Source organism: Lucilia sericata, unplaced genomic scaffold (genome assembly GCF_015586225.1).
Source record: "Lucilia sericata isolate MDLA Ls3-8-SP2 unplaced genomic scaffold, ASM1558622v1 Contig000009F_arrow, whole genome shotgun sequence".
In the NCBI taxonomy this organism is placed as follows: domain Eukaryota; kingdom Metazoa; phylum Arthropoda; class Insecta; order Diptera; family Calliphoridae; genus Lucilia; species Lucilia sericata.
Window position 1 is genome coordinate 1,421,650 of NW_023994049.1, and position 21,750 is coordinate 1,443,399.

At 29.3% G+C, this 21,750-nt stretch overlaps 1 protein-coding gene across 16 annotated transcripts in view; it reads right to left on the minus strand.

The window, feature by feature from the left end:
* The window catches only part of LOC119602792 (restin homolog), an 88,773-nt gene that overhangs the window by 53,338 nt on the left and 13,685 nt on the right, over nucleotides 1–21,750 (minus strand). For 14 of the 16 annotated variants that reach the window (XM_037954583.1, XM_037954558.1, XM_037954548.1 and 11 more), the window contains one exon: nucleotides 2,495–2,557. The exons of the other annotated variants lie outside the window; for them this stretch is intronic. In XM_037954583.1, coding sequence (XP_037810511.1) covers nucleotides 2,495–2,557 — 63 coding nt within the window. The remainder of the gene's footprint in view (nucleotides 1–2,494; nucleotides 2,558–21,750) is intronic. 16 annotated transcript variants of the gene reach the window in all.

Here is a 21,750-nt window from a genome sequence, read left to right on the forward strand (position 1 = left end):
CTGAGGCAAGGTACAATTCAATTTAAATGCTTTATTATGGCAAATAAATCACATTATATTTTTGTCAATGGTGTAGGGTATTATATGGTCGGCCTCGCCCGACTATAATTTCTTACTTGTTTATGGAATATTCTAGTTACCATAGGCCACAATATACTTTACTTACTTCTAAAATGTTCACAAAATACTGAGCTAACCAGGCGTAGTTATTGACACTTAAGAATTGTTCCGTATCATATTTCAAACGCCCCGGTAACTATTCGATAATCCATACCAGAACCTTAAACGGGTTAAAACGTTCGGTAGTCCACATGGTATGACTAGTATATAGACTTGTGTATGGACTAGCCTATGAAATAGGCGTATATTCCGTAAACTAGTTTATAGAATAGTTATTAGTCTAATCCAAATACTACCCAATACTCTAGTTCACTTAATTGAAAATAGTCCATAGAAAAATCAGTGGACATTTATGTTTATTGAATATATAAGAATCTTATGACCAGTTTATAATATTTTCTAATGATAAGCATATTAATTAATCTGGTGACTAGACTTTGGTCTAGTCAATTGACTAATACATAGACTAGTCTATGAACTAATATATGGACTTATATATTAATTAATATATGATCTAGTCCATAGACTTATCTATGGACAACTCCTAGGACTAGACTAATCAACATCCTACTCAATAAGCTAGTCCATTAACCGATCTTTACATTAGTCAATAGTATAATATATATAATCTGGTGGACTTCTTTGGACAAAAAGTGTAATATCAAACTACTACAGGGAGTTTAGCGTACACGTACTTGGGTATAAGTAGTGCCATGAATACTACGTCAACCAAGGTTCTGGAAACGTTGCTAGATATTGCACCCATTGAAACATATGCATATAAGATATGAGGCGGCACTCACAGCCGAACGGCGAACTGACCAAAAGCGGTTATAGGACTTGTCATCAATGTATACTGGTCACATTGGAAGGTTATACACAGAATGTCTTGGTCAAGCGGAAAATTAGAGCAAATACCCGTAGGAATCGGTTGTTTCACGGATGGCTCTAAATTAGAGGCCTGGGGTTCTATATTGAAGACCCAAAAGCAGAAATATACCACCGTTTACCTAATCATAACACTAGGTTACAGGCAGAATAAATATAGCGCCCACAGGGCTTTACATATTTAACGACAGCCAGAAGGTAAATAGGCCGCTATCAGATGAAAAAGTTAAATTAAAGACCTTATTGGATTGTAAAAAGGCTCTAACCGAATACTCTTCCAGAGGTAAGGTTTACATTTTATGGGTACCAGGCCACACGGGAGTAGTCGGCAACGAAAGAGCTTTAAAAGGAGGGAGCTCGAGGTAGTTAACCTGACGAACGTAAAACCATTTGACGCAAATGTGGATAGAGCCTCAAAGATCTTATGGGGCGACCCTAACGAAGGTTAGTATGATGGTACGCATTTTGAGTGGACCCATAGGATTACGGTCAAAGCTATACAAAATTGGAAATGCGGATTTAGACTATCAGACTGATTGGAAAGTTCTTAAGAATTAAGTCCAGGAAACTGAGATTCTGAACATCGGACGATAATACATTCAGTGAATACTATATAAGGTTTTTGTTTTTACCAACAAACATTTTCCATGGAAAGGTGCACACGACAGGTCCGATAGTGGCCTAGCTGTATTTCTTCGGATTTGATGTAGATACATCCTCCTATCAACATAGCCTAACATAGTCCATATATTATGGACATGTTTATAAGTTAAGCCATAGACTAGGTCACATAGTGGTTATGAGACTATTCAATAGTAAAAAGATATGCCCATAAACGGATCAATAAACTAGTCAATAGATTACGGAATAGTCTAAAGACATGATTTTAGTAAAATTTATAATTTTAAAATATTAAGTCAAATAGTAACTTTATCATACGGGATTGTAAATTTGTCGGAATTGTGGAACACATCAAACGAATGACAAGAAGCTTATCGTTTAGACCGATTAGATAAGCCAATCAATTCAACCTTTCATTTTGCCATTTTTTCATAACAAGATGCTTTGAAATTACTATATAAAAGCCGACTGACTGATTCACAAGGAAGTAGAAATCGTTAAATTTAATGACTAGTAATATTTATTAATTTTGACCCACTGTGCTATTACAATATTAACAATTTCATCACAGTTGGAGATATTACAGCAACAGCAGCTCATATAATTATATTTACTTGTCTCTCTATTCAGAGTAATTTAAAACATATTTTCACAAAAGAAAAAAATCACAATAAGAAAAGTAAAGACAAATTATAAAATTAAAAATAAATGGAAAATTAAACGAAATAATTTAACTGTGTTACATAAACCCAAAAGAAACGGGATGAGATGATTTTTAGTAGTAATACTTTTTTTTAAAAAATTTTAAAAATAAATTAAGAAAATTATAATAGTAAATAATAAGAAAATTAATGTCATACGTTACCTGTGTACTGAGAATTGATGGAGCTCAAGTTGTCATCGCTTTCACGACTCATGCTGTTTGTATCTGCAAAATATGAAAAAAAGAAAAGAACGCAAAAAATGCAAAAAACTCATAAGCAAACAAGTAACAACAAACAATAAAAATATATAAAATAAATTAAAAAAAAAACATGCAACAATTTTTGTTAAATTAAATAATAAAAAGAGAAAGAAATTAACTTAAAGCTGATCTGGTGGGTTGGGCAAAATTAGTGGGAATTTATAAAAAGAAAGTTCTGAAAGTGCATTTTTTTAACTAGGTTGTGTACAACTTAAAAAAAAATAAGATTCTTAGAAAAATATTGGTAGTAAAAGCCAGCGATTTCTTTATAGCAAATGTCAATATCTTTGAATTCAACAATGGAAAAATGGAAAATTTCTATTTAATATTTTCTTCAAGAAACGACTCAAAATTTAAGATTGTCCTGCTCATAGTTGATTAAGTATACATATGAGTAAGTCTAGGTTCTGGAAAGTACATATAAATAGCTGTTGTGTACTTTCCGCGCATGTTGAATTTCAAAATGGTGTTTTTTTTTCATTATTTCAAGGGGATTTTTAAAACGTCTCCAACATCTTGTAGAACAATTAACACATTTTATTTAAATTTTAAAAATCAATGTCTGATATAAATATAATTAAAAACAAATAACTTCAAAATAAGAAAAGTAAACAGCACTTGAAGCAAACAAATAATTCTGAATGTGTGCATAATTATGTATATAATTTAAAATAAACAGCAAAAAAAAAAATTGATTAATTTGTTAAAAATATAAATAAATCCGCTTAAGCAACAAATTTCATGCAACACAAGCTGCTTAAATATTTGTTAATCATTTCATAATGTTTATTTTTTATTTAAAGCTTAAAAATGTCAAACAAACTAGAAACAAATGTGGCATTTTTTGTGTTTCTATAATTATTTCAACACTTACCTCTGATAAGTGGAATATTATAAAAAAAAGTATTTGAAAATAATAAATAATAATAACCAGATTTTTTATAATTTATGATTTAATATACAAACAACAACTTAATTTAATTTAATTACACTTGTAAGAGAATTTTGTCTAAAAAGTAAAACAAAAACATTGAAAAAACTCCATAAATTATGAATAAATTTTGGCAAAACCTGTTTCTATAAAACTCTTATAAAAGAAATTTTAGACTTACAATTTTGCACTTTTCTATTAAAGCAGAAAATACCAGAAAACAAAAGAATATAATAAAATTTTGATTGTATAATTAAAATTTCTTTAGAGGGAATCACACCACAAAGTGTGTGTGTGGGTTACTAAAATATGGGATAATTGGTCATGTTAATGGGTGTAATAAATAACGAAACATTTATAGAATTTATAAAATAAAAAATCATTTCAAAAGGGGTACATTCCCTAAATGGACAGCCAGCGGTGACATTTTGTCTCCGTTTACAAAATAGTTAATAAATTAAACATTTAAAACAATAGCCTGTAAAACAAAAAGAAAATAAATACAAATTGAAAACGAAAATAAAATAAAATATTATAAAACAAAATCAATGAAAGTGTTTTTAAAACGCAATAGAATTTCTGATCACACGTTTTCGATTAATGATTATTTTCTACACCCACTGACAATGACATGCTTAATTAATAAATATATTATATTGAAATATGTAGATTTATTTTACATTTTTACTAAAACTAATTTTTGCAAAAAACTATAATATTTTTAATACTAATGAAAGGAAATGAAAGACAATTTAAAAAAATTTTGATTAAAAAACACGGGGGCCTTTTAATTTCCTTTTTAAAAAGATATTTTTGAATAATTAATTTTTTTTTGCAAACTCATTTCTTTTTAATTTAGTGAAATATCAAATAAAATTAACTATTTTATTAAATATTTTAATATATCTGTTGAGACAAACCAAAATCATCATCTCCATTACAAAATTTGATTGACGGCCACCCATTTGAAAATGTATATAAAATGTTGTCACAAATGACAGAGTGTTATTTATAAAATACTGATGGATTACAAACATGTCTTCCATTAGGTTCTTGTTTATACAAAGTCATTTTGAATTGTTTTCTTGTGCCAAATCACTGAAAAACTTTGTTTCGTGACAAATTTTTGCCTAAAGCTATTTTTAAATCAATCATACTTAAGTTTGTAAATTAATAAAGGTTTAACTAAACTATATAGCTTATTTTTAATAAACAAAATTTTAAAGGTTCATATTACAGATCAAAACATATGATCATTGATCACTCATGTTTCCATGAAATGTTGGAATTTGAAAGATTTAGTGAAGCAGGGATGAATTTCGTTCGTTTTTCAGTACTTTTTGATAACAAAAAATAACCGCAGTACCCTCACGATATTAAAGTACTATCTTTACTACAAATTTTAGCTAAGTAGTCCATAGACCAGCCAATAAATTTGCTAATAGACTTGTTCCAAGACTAATCCATAAACTGGTCTATAGGCTAATCCATAGACTGCGTAGACTGGACTATAGCCTAGTCCATAAATTGGCCTATAGCCTAGACCATAAACTGGTCTATAGTCTAGTCCATAAACTGGTCTATAGACATGTCAATAAAGTGGTCTATAGACTAGTCCATAAACTGAACTACAGACTAGTCCATTAACTAGTCTATATACTAGTCCATAATATGGTACATAGACTAGTACAGACAAGTATATAGCTTAGTCCATAGACTAGTGCATATACTACTATATAGCCTAGTCCATAGACTAGTCTATAAACTAGTCCATAAACTGGTATATAGACTAGTCTAGACTGGGTTATAGACTAGTTCATAAACTGGTACATAGACTAGTCCCGGTCTATAGCATAGACCATAGACAAGTCTATAGCCTAGTCCATATACTGGTCTATAGATTACACTAGTCCATACACATACATATATACCGGGTTATAGACTACTCTATAGACTGGGTTATAGACTAGTCTATAGACTGGGTTATCAACTAGTCTATAAACTGGGGTATAGACTAGTTCATAAACTGGTACATAGACTAGTCCATGGACTGGACTATAGCATAGACCATAGACAAGTATATAGCCTAGTCTATATACTGGTCTATAGATTACATTAGTCCATACACTGGTCTATAGACAAGTCCATAGACAGAGCTATAGACTAGTATATAGACTGGGTTATAGACTAGTCTATAGACTGGGTTATAGACTAGGCTATAGACCGGGTTATAGACTAGTCTATAGACTGGGTTATAGACTAGTTTATAGACTGGGTTATAGACTAGTCTATAGACTGTTCTATAGCATAAACCATAGACAGGTCTATAGTCTAGACTATAGACAGGTCTATAGCCTAGTACACAGACTAGTCTATAGCCTAGTCCATAGACTAGTATATAGCATAGTCTATATACTAGTCTATTGCATAGTCCATATAATTTTCTAAAGATTAGACTGGTCCAGTTGATAAATTTGCTAATAGACTAGTTCCTAGACCAGTCCATAAAGTGGTCTATAGACTAGTCCATAAACTGAACTACAGACTAGTCCATTAACTAGTCTATATACTAGTCCATAATATGGTACATAGACTAGTACAGAGAAGTATATAGCTTAGTCCATAGACTAGTGCATATACTACTATATAGCCTAGTCCATAGACTAGTCTATAAACTAGTCCATAAACTGGTATATAGACTAGTCTAGACTGGGTTATAGACTAGTTCATAAACTGGTACATAGACTAGTCCCGGTCTATAGCATAGACCATAGACAAGTCTATAGCCTAGTCCATATACTGGTCTATAGATTACACTAGTCCATACACATACATATATACCGGGTTATAGACTACTCTATAGACTGGGTTATAGACTAGTCTATAGACTGGGTAATCAACTAGTCTATAGACTGGGCTATTGACTAGTCTGTAGACTGGGTTATAGACTAGTTCATAAACTGGTACATAGACCATAGACAAGTATATAGCCTAGTCCATATATATATGGACTAGGGTTACAGACTAGTCTATAGACTGGGTTATAGATTAGTTTATAGACTGGGTTATAGACTAGTCTATAGACTGGTCTATAGCATAGACCATAGTCTAGACTATAGACAGGTCTATAGCCTAGTACATAGACTAGTCTATAGCCTAGTCCATAGACTAGTATATAGCATAGTCTATATACTAGTCTATTGCATAGTCCATATAATTTTCTAAAGGTTAGACTGGTCCAGTTGATAAATTTGCTAATAGACTAGTTCCTAGACCAGTTCATAAACTGGTCTATAGACTAGACCATAAACTGGTCTATAGACTAGTCCATAGACAGAGCTATAGACTACTCTATAAACTGGTCTATAGACAAATCAATCGAAAGTCGAAAGATCTGTCAATATTGAAGTTCATCAACTATTTAATAGATTAATCCGTGGACTAGTTAAGAGATTTGTCTGTGGACTACTCAATGAAGAGAATATCCGAAAATTTTAGTTCTTTAAATCCTTATAAATGATTTTATTTCAAAACTATTTCAAAATTTTCATTTCACATGAATTTTTTTCATGATTTTTATCAAAAACCATTAACTTTATTACTTAAGAATTGTAATAAAGAAGATTTTTATGTTTTTATGTTTCAAAACTAAAATTTGTTTTTATTTCAAAGCATAATTCAATTTAATGTTTGTGTAAAACAATTTTGACTATGGCTGTATGTGCTAGAGGGCGTTTGGCAAGTAAGTGTAATAAAAATGTTATTTTATTCAAGTACATTTCAGTACATACTTTCAAATAATTTTATTGAAAAATTACTAGCTGCTGGTCATTAAAAATTTGCCAACTATGCGTAGTAATATGTGTGTCTTAACCCAAATAAAGTTTAATTAACCAAACCACATTTGATACATCAAGAATATGAGCTTGAACAATGAATAAATGGATGAATAGTGGCGGATGGATGGATGGATGTTTTTTACCACAACTATAAACCCTCTACAAATTAGGACAACTAAATGGTTTCTTTGAAACTATATATTTATAGTGAAAGTGTGAAAAATAATATTTTGTGTCTACACACATATTTTGTATAATTATTGTAGATCAAGCGGAAACAAAAAGAGAAAATCGGCAACTAATTTAATTAAATAAAACCAAAATGATAAGGAAATAGATTTCAAAAACTTTAATGATTTTTATAATTTAATAATTATATATAAAATTTAAAAAAAAACATATTAATTTAAATGTCGGCACTGTGAATTGCAATAATAATTTTAAAGGGCAACCAACAGCGGTTCTAGTTCTTCTTCAAAAGAACAAAAAATATGAAAAATTGTTTAAAATAAAAGAAGATTACAAACCCACTAACAAAGCTTGATGGTCGTTTAGATTTGCAAGTACACAAATTTCTATGTAAAATTCTGTTAAGCGAGTGAATAGATCAAATGACAAAACCAATTAAGTTTACAATTAGCTTAAAGCACACGTACCAAACAAATTTAAGAATACTTAAGTACTACTAGTCATACATTAATTTGTTATGTTGAACTTAAGGTTTAACAGCAATTTAAATATTAAATAACAAATTACGCAATTCCCCCGACAACAGTGTCAACTTTAACGCTTATTTAAATAAATTTATATATTTTTTTCAATAAGAATGGAGTTAATCATTTTGGCTAGAAGTGGCGTGGCGACCAACATTGTATATCTACTTGTTTTCTCAACAATCTTGATATTTGTTGACACGAATAATAAATAAACAAGAAAATAAACAACATCAACATCATTATTGTTGTTATTTTTAAACAATTTATTATTAAGAAGACAAAAAAGCAATTAAAACAAAAAAAAAACACACTTTTAATAAGAGGAACAAGAAGCTCTAAGACAATTAGTAACGCCATACGCAAAATACTAGATAAATTCAAATATTTAAATAATAAAAACAAACATTAAAGACAATACGACAGTTATCTTGAATGCGGTATAAAAGACAAAATTTATAAATTACTGGAATCCTGTATTACCCCAATAATAGTTGATTGTTACGAGTAACACGAGTAGAATATTTGAGAAGTTAAATCCGGCTAAAATAAGTAAACAAGTTTAAATCATTTAACACATTTTTTTTCTTAAATATCAACCAGCATCAAGTTTTTATGAAATCAATTTTGTTTATAAGAAATTAATCTATACTTTAAAGGTACGTGTTCGCATCTATCAAATATTTGATGAAAAAGATGTGACCCCTATGATTTGTTATTACAAAAATCATGTAAGATGTAAAAAAAACATTGGCAAAAATATTGGTTACGTCTTTTTCGTAAAATATTTGATAGGTGTGAACGTATCTAAAGGCTTAATTTGAAAAGTGATTTCGAATTCTACAAATTAATATGTATATTTTTAATATTGGGAAATTGATACATATATAGGTATCAGGCATCTTTATGTCTTTCAAAAAATAATTATACTAATTTTCAGCTTCATTGATTTAAGAAAAATTATAGAAATCGGTCATGGTTATCAGACTGTAAAACTACAAAAAGAAAACAAAAATATAGATTAATAAAATTTTCTGTATTTGACGCCAAATAACTATGACATACATAAAGCTTTCTTTTCAATGACAGCTACATACCGTCTGCATTACTTATAAGGAGTCTATCAATTACTAACATTTAATCATATATATAAGTACTTATTTTCGGGTATTTTTTACACAACGAGTCATGAAAAGTATAAGTGGAAAGCAGTGCAAGATGAGGATAACAATTGACTAACAAACTAATTACTTAACTTGCTTCCAATGTCATCACCTTAACAGAATGAAGAGTTCAAATGCCAATAAGATAGTAGTGAAAAGTGGTTTTATTAGTTAACTTTTCAATGTATGTTTATGCTGGGAAAAATTTGTTTAAATGTAATTATAATAAACCTTGTAAGAATTGAAATAAATATAAAATTTGTTAAGCAAATATTGAAAGTTTATTTTTATTTTATTTTTTTTTAATTTAACACCTAGTTGCTAAATAATGATGTCAATAAAATACTAAGTGTCAAATTAAGAACTTTCATAAACAAACAATACGTCAATGAAATACTTTTTTTTAAATTTATATGATATTTGGGCCCCTCACAGTTTGATACAAAAGCTACAATTATTATAAGCCTATTAAAATAAATATTATTTATTTAATAGGGGGAACTCCTTAAACATTTGAAACGTAACTCAGTTATTCAGTTAATAAAGGAAAGATATATGGGCAGGCGTGTGATTTAGACACTTTTCTTTGGAGTGACATTAAATTGCAGAGCTACACAGAGAGAAAAAAGACATTTTAAAATTATACACGATTGTTACTAAATTGATACCAAAGTGTTTATATTTTTCCTTGTCAAAGTATGTACGGATAGTTGTCAAACCATCAACAAAAATATAAAAACTACACGACGTTTTCAAATCAACAAGAAAATAATAATGTGTTACCAAAATGACAACGCTATATTTGTCGAAATGACAACGATTCGTTGAAGAAATCACAACAATATACTGCCGAAATGCAATAACAACGATGCGTTATCAAAATTACAACGATGGTTGTCAAAATGATATCTGGATGTTATTTAAATACACACATCCCGTAACAAACGTGGTAAAGTTCACTTTTGACAATGGATTGTATCAATTTCGGGACATTTCTACCGTTTTTTTCCTCTGTTTATGCTTGTTGGCAACGAAATATCTGGTATATCTGCAGATTTGTGTGTTCTAAATACGAAAATTATTTCCAGAGTGTTTACACGTCCCAGCGTTCTTCTGCAGACACTTGAACGATATCATATTCCATAAATTATGTCAACGATTGAATTCCTCTTTGGAGAACTTCGTAACAGAGTCGTTACTTTCGATTGGATAGTATGCTATAATATCAAGTGAGAACTTGATAATAATAATCTGTGAGTACTATTAATAACAAAGAAAACTGTGAAATTTAAAGCTTTTTTTGTTTTTAGAATAATTTCAATAAAACTTTCGGAATCAAACAAAGGTAAATCGGTAATTTTTTACTGTAAATTTTCATTAAAAACATTTAAAAAGGTTCTAAAAGCTTTTAAATATATCTTAACCTCAATGTTTATTTATTTATGAAAATATAAGTTAAAGTTTGTTTATACATTTATCGATTAGTAACACTTACGCTGTAAGTAAATATTCGATATGCAAACTTATTCAAGTATTTTAAGAGAAAAAAAAAAACTTGTTGAAATATTTAACAAATTAAAAAATAAGGTCTTTTTGATATATTTGTACTCGTATACTTGAAAGTTACAGTAATATGCAAGCGTTATTTCTGGATTTATGCCAAAGTATTTCGTCATATTTTAATGATACCGAAAAAAAAAGTACATAATTTTATTTCCTTTGCAATAAGTGGTTGTTGCGGTGACATTCAACAATGTTGTAAATTTACATGCACTATTTCATTTAGATTCAATTGAGAGGAGCGCATGAGTACCTTTTCAGACATGCTAGACATTGCAAATATTGCAATGCACGCGATGAAATTATTTTATGGAATTATTTAAGGTCAAGTTTAGAATTTTGATTCATTTAAAATTGTTTCATTTTGCAAAAAAAAAATCAAAAACTGCTCGTTTTAAATGTCGGTTTAATTTTATTGATCACTGTTTAAATAATAGATAAAAAAATAAATAAAACCAAAAATACCGGCTCAGAAATTTATTTGTATTTAACTAAATATAACCGTATGAACAACAATATGCGAATAAATTTAAAACCAAATACAATTGAATTCAAATGAAACGCAACTTTCTTTGCATTTCATTTATTTATTTATTTATTGTTTTTATATAAATTTGTCAACATTTCCATAATTTCCTCTTTTACCTTTTACTTTATTCGTAACAATTTATTTATTTTCTTTTTGTTTCCCTCTGTTTCTACGCAAAACTTTAAATGTAATTTCTCTAAATACATAACCAATGGTCACTGTCAAGCCGACAGACAATATTGTCTAAACGACTGAAAGTCTATTAGACAAGTAAATAAATAAATAAATATATTTAGCGAAATTTACCATAAGCGATCGATCAATATTTTGACATTTGAACAAAGTTTAAGAAAATAACAAATAAAGAAGAATTGAATGAATAGAGAAAAGATTTCAACCATTAACGACTTAATTTAAGGTTACAACAAAAATGAAAAAAATGTGTACTTCAAAATTATAATTATTTTTAAATTACCCTTCATTGTGTTTTTGTCTCTATCATTAGCAAGAAACTTCAGAAACCAATATTTCTTTATGTAAAAATATAAGAAGTGTTTTTGGCATACAATTTAAGAAGTTTATAAGTTTCGCTTTCTCTGTGAGATAAATTCTTCATCTTAAGTCGACCGCTGATGACATGTAACCATAAAACATATTTAGTAAATTATTTTTATGATTTTCACGAAAATTTTAATATTTGTTTAACTATCGCTAGCTCAAGCTTTCCTATAGAAATCTCCCGCTAGCTCAAGCTTTCCTATAGAAATCTCTCGCTAGCTCAAGCTTTCCTATAGAAATCTCTCGCTAGCTCAAGCTTTCCTATAGAAATCTCTCGCTAGCTCAAGCTTTCCTATAGAAATCTCTCGCTAGCTCAAGCTTTCCTATAGAAATCTCTCGCTAGCTCAAGCTTTCCTATAGAAATCTCTCGCTAGCTCAAGCTTTCCTATAGAAATCTCTCGCTAGCTCAAGCTTTCCTATAGAAATCTCTCGCTAGCTCAAGCTTTCCTATAGAAATCTCTCGCTAGCTCAAGCTTTCCTATAGAAATCTCTCGCTAGCTCAAGCTTTGCTATAGAAATCTCTCGCTAGCTCAAGCTTTCCTATAGAAATCTCTCGCTAGCTCAAGCTCTCCTATAGAAATCTATCACTAGCTCAAGCTTTCCTATAGAAATCTCTCGCTAGCTCAAGCTTTCCTATAGAAATCTATCGCTAGCTCAAGCTTTCCTATAGAAATCTATCGCTAGCTCAAGCTTTCCTATAGAAATCTATCGCTAGCTCAAGCTTTCCTATAGAAATCTATCGCTAGCTCAAGCTTTCCTATAGAAATCTATCGCTAGCTCAAGCTTTCCTATAGAAATCTATCGCTAGCTCAAGCTTTCCTATAGAAATCTATCGCTAGCTCAAGCTTTCCTATAGAAATCTATCGCTAGCTCAAGCTTTCCTATAGAAATCTATCGCTAGCTCAAGCTTTCCTATAGAAATCTATCGCTAGCTCAAGCTTTCCTATAGAAATCTATCGCTAGCTCAAGCTTTCCTATAGAAATCTATCGCTAGCTCAAGCTTTCCTATAGAAATCTATCGCTAGCTCAAGCTTTCCTATAGAAATCTATCTCTAGCTCAAGCTTTCCTATAGAAATCTATCGCTAGCTCAAGCTTTCCTATAGAAATCTATCGCTAGCTCAAGCTTTCCTATAGAAATCTATCGCTAGCTCAAGCTTTCCTATAGAAATCTATCGCTAGCTCAGGCTTTCCTATAGAAATCTATCGCTAGCTCAAGCTTTGCTTATAGAAATCTATCGCTAGCTCAAGCTTTCCTTATAGAAATCTATCGCAAGCTCAAGCTTTGCTATAGAAATCTATCGCTATAAAAATATTTCGTATTTTATTTATAATCATCTTGTTTTTTAAAAATTCATTAAGTATTTGAAATACATTTTAAGATCGTTCTTAATTTAAATAAAAAAGAAATGCACAATAATACCTTAAATACCGTTAATTGATTGTGAATAAACTAAAAATAATAGAAAATAATACTATAACATTTCACACATAAAGTGATGGTAATCAACCTGAATAAATTATTCAAATTAGATCATTTAAATTCTAAACAGTGTGGTTACATTAAAATAATAAACATTTTTAGCAAAATGTAACAAAACTCGGTGAGAAAACAAAACAAAAAATACCCCCAAAACACATGACAACATTTAATCAAAATAAAGTTTTTTTTTATTAGCTTTACAAATAAAAAAATATTTTATTTCGGCCAATATTTATAAATTGTTGGTTGCGTTTGTTTTCTCCTACAAACTTTTCTTGCCAAGTCAGGCATATAAAATACGTTTTTTACGCCTACCGATCCATAAAACACTTGTATTTTGTCATAAACTAATGTGACAACAATTTACACAAAATTATAAATAAAAAAACAAAGTATAAAGCGCGAAAATATTTCAAACATGTTGAACTCTACTCACTCGTAATAAATATTTTTGCATAAAAACGCAAATACTAAAATTGAAAAAAATATGTATAATAAAACTATACGAAATAAATTTCTTATCTTCAGCAATTTTCTAGCGATTACAAATGCAAAATTGTGAAATCACAGCAAATAAAAAATAAATTAAAATGTTTTTTATAAATAAAAAAACACAAGAAATACCACAATCTGGAAAAAAGAATTTGAACAAAATATTGAAATGAACTGGGGAAGGAAGAAAGTTAAGGAATGTTGTATTATCGCAACTACATTTTTTCTGTGGTATTTTTTGTTTCTATTTATTTGAAATAAAAACAAAGAAACGTAAAAATTAAGACTAGAAATGTTGATAAGGAAAAAGGTTGGTTGCTGAAATATAAAAATAGGTTTTTGGTAAATGTAACAAAATTTTTTAATAATTTCGATAAAATAATAAAGATAACACAACAATTTCACTTACATACATTAATAACAATACAATAACAATCATAGATGGAATTTTACCCGGTTGATGAATAATACGCTCAAGATTTAGTCACGGAATTCATTCTGTCAACTTCAGTCTGGGATCAGTCAAGTGCATAAATTAATTAGACCTATATATTCTCCATTAAATTTCTATTAAATCGTTTATGGATCTAGTAAAAAAATGCTCTGATTTTCTTGAATTTTCTTTACTTTAAAATGTATCAAAATTAACAATTCAATAATATTATTTGTCAACTTCCGATGACATTTGCGAAACAAAAAAAAAAAACTATTGTTTTATTCATTATTCGTTTCGTGCTACTTTTATTTCTTGTTGTTTATTTATTTGTTAATTTGTCATTGAAATTTTTTCTTATGTTTATTTTTGCTGGTCAATTTACATTTTTAAATAAAATGCAAAATATCTAAAAGATAGAATAGAATATAGCAATAACGATAGTATGCTAGAATTTTAGTTTTTATGGCTTTCAATATTTCAGAAACTTTTCTAAAATATTTTATAAACTTTGCAAAACCTGCATGGTATGAAAAAACAAAGCATACAAAACAAAAAATAATGATATACAAAGTAATTTAGCAATGGCCACAAAATTAATACATACATTTAAATGAAATAAACTAAGCATTCAATATATTATTAAATTTTATTGAAATAAACTATTAAGAAAATTATTGTCTATACATACATATTTATAAATTATATTAAATATTCGGGACGTAGGCATCCAGAAAATGGAAAAGAACATTTAAAAGTAATTAATACATTATCTGGAAAGCCGTTAAAAGGGAGAATGGGCAATAAATACGTCAGAAAAAATTAAACATTCCCTAATCACATTCCCATTTTCATGGAAAATATTCGAAATGCTTAAACCCGGAAAATAAGTCAGTCAAATGATATAATACCGCCTAAATATACTGTTACCAAACTGTTTTAAGTTTCAGAAGAAGGCACAGCATTATCGAACAGGTATACCGGTAAATATCCGGAACTTGACATACATATCTCAAGCATTTGATAAAGTCTTGCACGATGGACTTATACATCTGATCACTACCTGAAAATGTGCATAAGTTTATCCAAACTGACATACTAGTTACTAGATATTGCCTCAGGGAAATATACTATTTTCGTTCCTATATATTTTATATACGGCAGATATGACTACCAGCAGCGCAAAGACCCACATATCTACATTTGCGGACGATGCTGCCTTTGTTAGAATTCATAAAAGTTATTCCATACCTTCCGAACAACTTCAATTCCATATCAATGAATTGAACAAATGGCTGAACAAGTGGAATATAAATAAATGTGTTCACGTAACTTTTGCTGTAAGAAGATATAGTTGTCCCTCCATACAAATTAAGAACATTAAAATTTCCGAACAAAGGTTTTTAGGAACATATCTTGATCGCCGTCTATCATGGGCCCACTATACTACAGCCAAAGCAACACAAATACAATTAAAGTATATATAAAATTGTACACGCCTGGTACCAAATTGACACGAAAGTGTTTATAATTTTTCAATAACATTCGTTGTCAAAGTATGTACGGATAGTTGTCAAATCAACAACAAAGTAACAACGCATTGTTGTCAAACAGAACATTGCGTTGTCGAAATCACAACGATGCTTTGTCGAAATGACTCAGAGCATAATCGAAATGACAACAATGAATTGTTGCAATGACAACGATGCGTTGTCAAAATTACAACGGTGGTTATCAAAATGATAACTGGGTGTTATTTAAATTTTATACACATCCGTTGCCTAAATGCTAACAAACGTGGTAAGCTCACTTTTGACAACGGATTGTATCAATTTCGGTACTTTTCTACCCGTTTTTTTTTCTCCGTGTAGACCTAGACTTCAAAGTTCGATTGCAAAAGAAGTTTATAAAAATCAACCTTCCCCTTGCAAGGGAATTGTTGTCATTTGAGGGTCATAAGCGCCTTAAAAGAATGGCAACTTTGGTTGTGGATAATACGTTCAGGTTAACACTTTAATTCGTATAGATATTTTCTATTTATAAATAAAGATTTAATAAACAATTGTTTTCAAATAGATTTAATATTCTTTAGAAAATGCTTTTTGTAAAACACTACAAACATCGAAAATCATTATTAATGTTGCAAAAATATCATAATTGTGAGACAATTGCAATACGGTGTATTTTGGTGTGATAAAGACTTCATATTTTGGATACCAAACAGCGGAGTTTTATTTTTAGGTCTAGTGAAAAATATTACAGCAATGCTACAGCAGTTTGAATGTTGCAAACTAGCAATGGTGCGACAATTGCAATGCTGAATACCTTGTTATTAGATTGCAAAAGCAACAATTGTATTTGTATTTTTACAAGGCCATTTACGAAGATGCAATAGTGTGATAATTGGAACTATTTGCAACAGCAATTGCACCTAAAACTGAACCCCACTAATGCATGTATTTTCATTTGAAACAAGAAATACAAACATCATGGCAAATAACTCGTACACATCCATTAGTCTATTGGACTACACATGGATGTATATACGATTTATAACAAAATAATAATAATACTGATAAAATATAAATCTTATCTGTAGAATATTTCAGCAAAATAATTCCTATAATTTGTCTGTGTTTTTATATTGTTGAAATTCTTTAGCTAAATTTAATCTAAATGTATTGTTGCCAGTATCCAGTGCTAGAAACAAGAATTGTTTAAATCGATTAAATTAAATTCCGGGTATTTCCTACAAAACGTTTAATAAACAGTTTATTTGCAATGTTTTTTAATTAAACTCATTCTGGGGATAAAGCAATGGCGGTGAGGAGTGAGTGAACTTTAATATATTGTTTTTGATATTAAATAAATTTGACATGTGTACTTCGTATTGTTTAATTATAAGAAATATTTATTTTTAAACTTCCTTATTGAAGAGAATTAAATTAATTATCTATTTTACATATTTTATGATTTCTGTTGTCATTGAAGTTCTTTATTTTAACTTACTATAATGCATTAAAGTGATTAAAACAAAAAGGAAAAATCTATAGAAGTCTTCGGCGGTTTTGATATCTAATTGTTTTCAACTCAATTCGGTATTTGATTGCAATAGTTAACAGTAATAATTAGCCAAACATGGCTGTTGGCATATTTCAAAAACCGTCAAGTGTTTATATCGAATAAAGCGTAATATAACAAAAACATATTGTAAGTTTTTTTCTTTATTGTGTGAACAACAAAAACCCAATTTTTCGAAAAATTTACACCTGTGCAAACTTATTTTCAATACGATGGCATTTAATAAACACGACGATGATGATGTTGTATTTAAAATATCATGATGATGTTAATTTGTCTTTTTAAAACAGACTTGAGTTCCACGAGTACAGTAACAGCAACAAAAATATATTTTCTTATTTAAAAATATTTGTATTTGTTGCTATTTTTATTGTAATTTCTAATAGACATGAGAAACTCCATTAAGTTAGAGAAATACCTCATTATGAGACAACCGCAAAAAAAAACAAACAAAAAGAATCGAAATATATTTAAAGAATTCGTATACTTGGCCATCAATCACATAAAAATGATGAATTTTGTTATTAAAGAAAAAACATAACAGCAGCAGTAATAATAATAATAAATAAAAGAAATAATAAACGAACGAATGAAAAAAAAATGGCAAACCCCAGAAAAGGAAATAAAACAAATAAATAATTTGCCAACTTGCTGAGAATTCTGCCTTCGAAAAAAAATAACACAAGTCGATAATAATGTTATTCCAGACTGAAAATATTTTTTTCTTAATGATTTATTTAAGACATTATTAAAAAACACAACAAAATAACAACAAAAATATAGAATGTTCAGCTAGAAAAAAATGAAAACTACAAATTAACAAGACAGTTTTGGATTGTTTAACAAATTTAGAAAATAGCAACAACTTTATTAACGGTTGAGTGAGTGGGTCGTTTTTTAATAAAATTATCTTTTAGAATTAACAATAATTAGTAATTGGTTCTAATTATATTTAATTAAAAATAAATGTGATAAAATGGCACGTGTTTTTATTTATGTTGTGTAGGTCCCATGAGAGAACAACTAGCTGATTTTGCACTATGGAATTCCCAAGAACAGTTCATTAAATTTGAAATTTCGAAAAATCGAATTTAAAAATTATATTGAACATTTAAATATCGGTATTTATAAATTAATCGAATTTTTCTGAGATCCTCCCATTAGAGATTTTATATATGATCTCCTTGCATTTTTGGAGGAGGAGGTTCACTGACGCTTAAAGTTGGACATGTCTATGGACACCTTTCCTGTGCTCTCTAATTCTTTTTTTACAAAAGTCCAATACCTTTCCACAAGCCGAAGTTCTGACAGTTTTGTGGATTTTGCCAGTTTTGTAGATATTTCTGTGTGGAAGTTGTAAAACGTCTCCCAGTAAACAGTACAAAAAGACGTTTAAAAAGTATACATGCTTAGCACCAAATTGACACCAAAATGTTTATAATTTTTCAAGAACATCCATTGTCAAAGTATGTACGGATAGATGTAAAGTCAACAACAAAAATATAAAAAATACAGTACGTTATCAAATCAACAAAAAATTAATAAATAATACATAATGTTGTCAAATTATAAATTCAGATTCGATCTACGACTACGAAAATTTTGTAATTTTTTTATTTTTTCGGAGTGAAAACTATATATTATCAAAGTGACAATGCTATGTTGTCAAAAAGAACTTTTCGTTGTAGAAATCACAACGATGTATTGCCGAAATGAAACAAAGCGTTATCGAAATAACAATGCGTTGTTACAAAGACAACGATGCGTTGTCAAAATTACAATGGTGGTTGTCAAAATGATAACTGGGTGTTATTTATATTTCATACAAATCCGTACACAAGTTTCATCATCTATTACAAAAGAAGTGCAATTTTATTTTTTATTATTTTTATTTTTATTAAATGTTTATTTTTTGCTTCTAAGTTATTTAACGAATTGTTCTGGAACTTTTTGAACTTTATACGACTTCAACCCAGCATTACGACTTTGATGCTCTTCGAAACAGTTGTTCGACTTATTTTGGCTTATTAATATCAGCTAGACCTTATTTCTTTCCGATCCAGGTTTTCTTTCAATGCTCAAGTGTTAAATATACTAATGGCTTTTGAAATAGTGTGACGATAAACCGTCAGATCTTTTGCGATTTTTATGAAAATTCATATTGGATTCTTTTTTGAATTTGGAGCCTTGAACTTCGACACGATCTTTCAAGATTTAGACATGCACTAAAAATATTTTATGCCTAATATATATATATATAGGAAATTGGACTAAATATTTTAGTATAATGCAAAATACTAAAAGACAAGAGAGAAAGATTAAATTACATAAATTGTAAAGCGTAAATTTAGAATAAATATGGTGAAATTTACAAAATATTTATTTAGTTCATTTTAAAATATTTTTTTTTTTTTATTTTTAGTTAACAAATTATCATCCACTTATTTCGTATTATATGTAGAACCGAAAGGTTAGCAAGTATTATGTTCAGTGTGGAGATCAATCTTATCAGAGAAAAATTCCCAAATCAATGCTTTAACTGCCCGCATCATCCCAAAACAGTTCAATGTTTCGGTTAACAAGGTTAGGTTATTTTCAAGGGTTACTCGCTAGTTAGCGAGTTATCCATTGTGATACCCTTAGAATTACCATTCTCTTATGTTGAGAGAATGGTTTCCCTCCCTAATTTCGTTGACTACTTGGTTCATGCGGTTCCCGAGAAAACGAGTCGGCATTTTTAATAAAACCGATCATGGTTACTAGTGATGCATCTCTGAGACAGTCCAGATCATGGAAAAGAGCTCTACCTAGATATAGTAATGTGTGCTCTTGTAAGGCTGGCCGGTCACATAGAAAGTGTTGTACCGATTCATCTTCTTCCTCGTCCAAACAGCTTCTACAGTAGCTATAACGTGGGTAGCCCATACATTCCGACATATGTTTAATCGCACAGTGCCCAGTAATTATACCAGTGAGAAGCCTAATCGAGTTATTACTAAAAGACAAGAGAGTCCCAGCCCTATCCCTTGTCAGAGTGGGCCAGAGCAGTCTCGATATTCTACAAGTGGTGATATTTGACCACCTGAGTTCCGTCTCACTTAAAGCCCAGTCATCTATCAATTTTGATAGGGTCACCTGAGGAGTGTTAATATATCCTTGTGCAAGGGTTTAGTCTAGGGACGACACTTTGGTTGCGCATTCAACAGATATGTATTTCATTTCCTCGAATACACTCAAGTCCTGAAACCCATATCAACTCAAGATGATGTGTAAGTTGTGCCAATGATTGAATAACATTGAGAAGACATTTCGACTTAATAACATTGGAATTAAAAGCCTGTCCAATTTTATATGTAAAGTCGAATTTTCGAGATTCAATTCCCAGATTCTCTGGCGGCTGTATCGATGGCATGTATCTCTGCCTGAAAGACCGTGCAGATATATGGTATTCCAAGAGACAAAGAATAAATCGTATATGTATTAATTATGATTAAAAATTTGGGCTATAATTAAAATTAATTTCACCATAGTTTTGTTGCAAATTTTGTATGCTTAGATTTTTTCATGCACAGCAATAAAAATCGTTTTATTTTATTAATTGACAGACACATAATATTTCTAATAATTTTAACCGATCTAAATGTTTTATTATATTTAATATAATTTTTTATACATTTTCTCAATCAACTGTCAAAAAGTGTTCAAGTTTACAATGAACACGAAAAACAAATAAACAACAAGAAATTAAAAAAAAACAATACAATTGTATTAAAGCGCCAGCATGTATAAATTTAAAATGTATTTATGTCAAATAACATCAAGAGATTTTATTCGATTAATTAGTGGTTAACCGCAATTTTTAAAAAAATATTTCATACAGTAATCACAAATGAAATTCTATAAACAATAAACACACTTATATCAAATGTTATATTACAGACAACAATATATTTAACAAATATGTATATATTTATTGTGCTCTATGCGTAAACAATATTTTTGATACATTTCTGATGCATACATACATACATATGTATGTATGTGTGTATTTGAAAACAAAGTAGGTGAAAAATAATAATAATTAATTTGTATTTTTTAGATAAAAAAGCAGGTGATATAAATATTTAACTTTCATAAAATGATAAGAAATAAAATTACGAAAAAATGGAACTTTTATTTAACTTTATGAAAAATGACATTGATTTTTATTGTTTATACTAAGTAAATATTGATTGTTGTGCAATACAAATATTGAATTTTAAATTATGTTAAAATTTTAATTTGGTTTATCTAGTCAATTTCCTTGCAACATAGAGGAAGTGATAGTAATATTTGATTATTAAGACACTTATAATAGTTGAACTATGAAATTTTCAG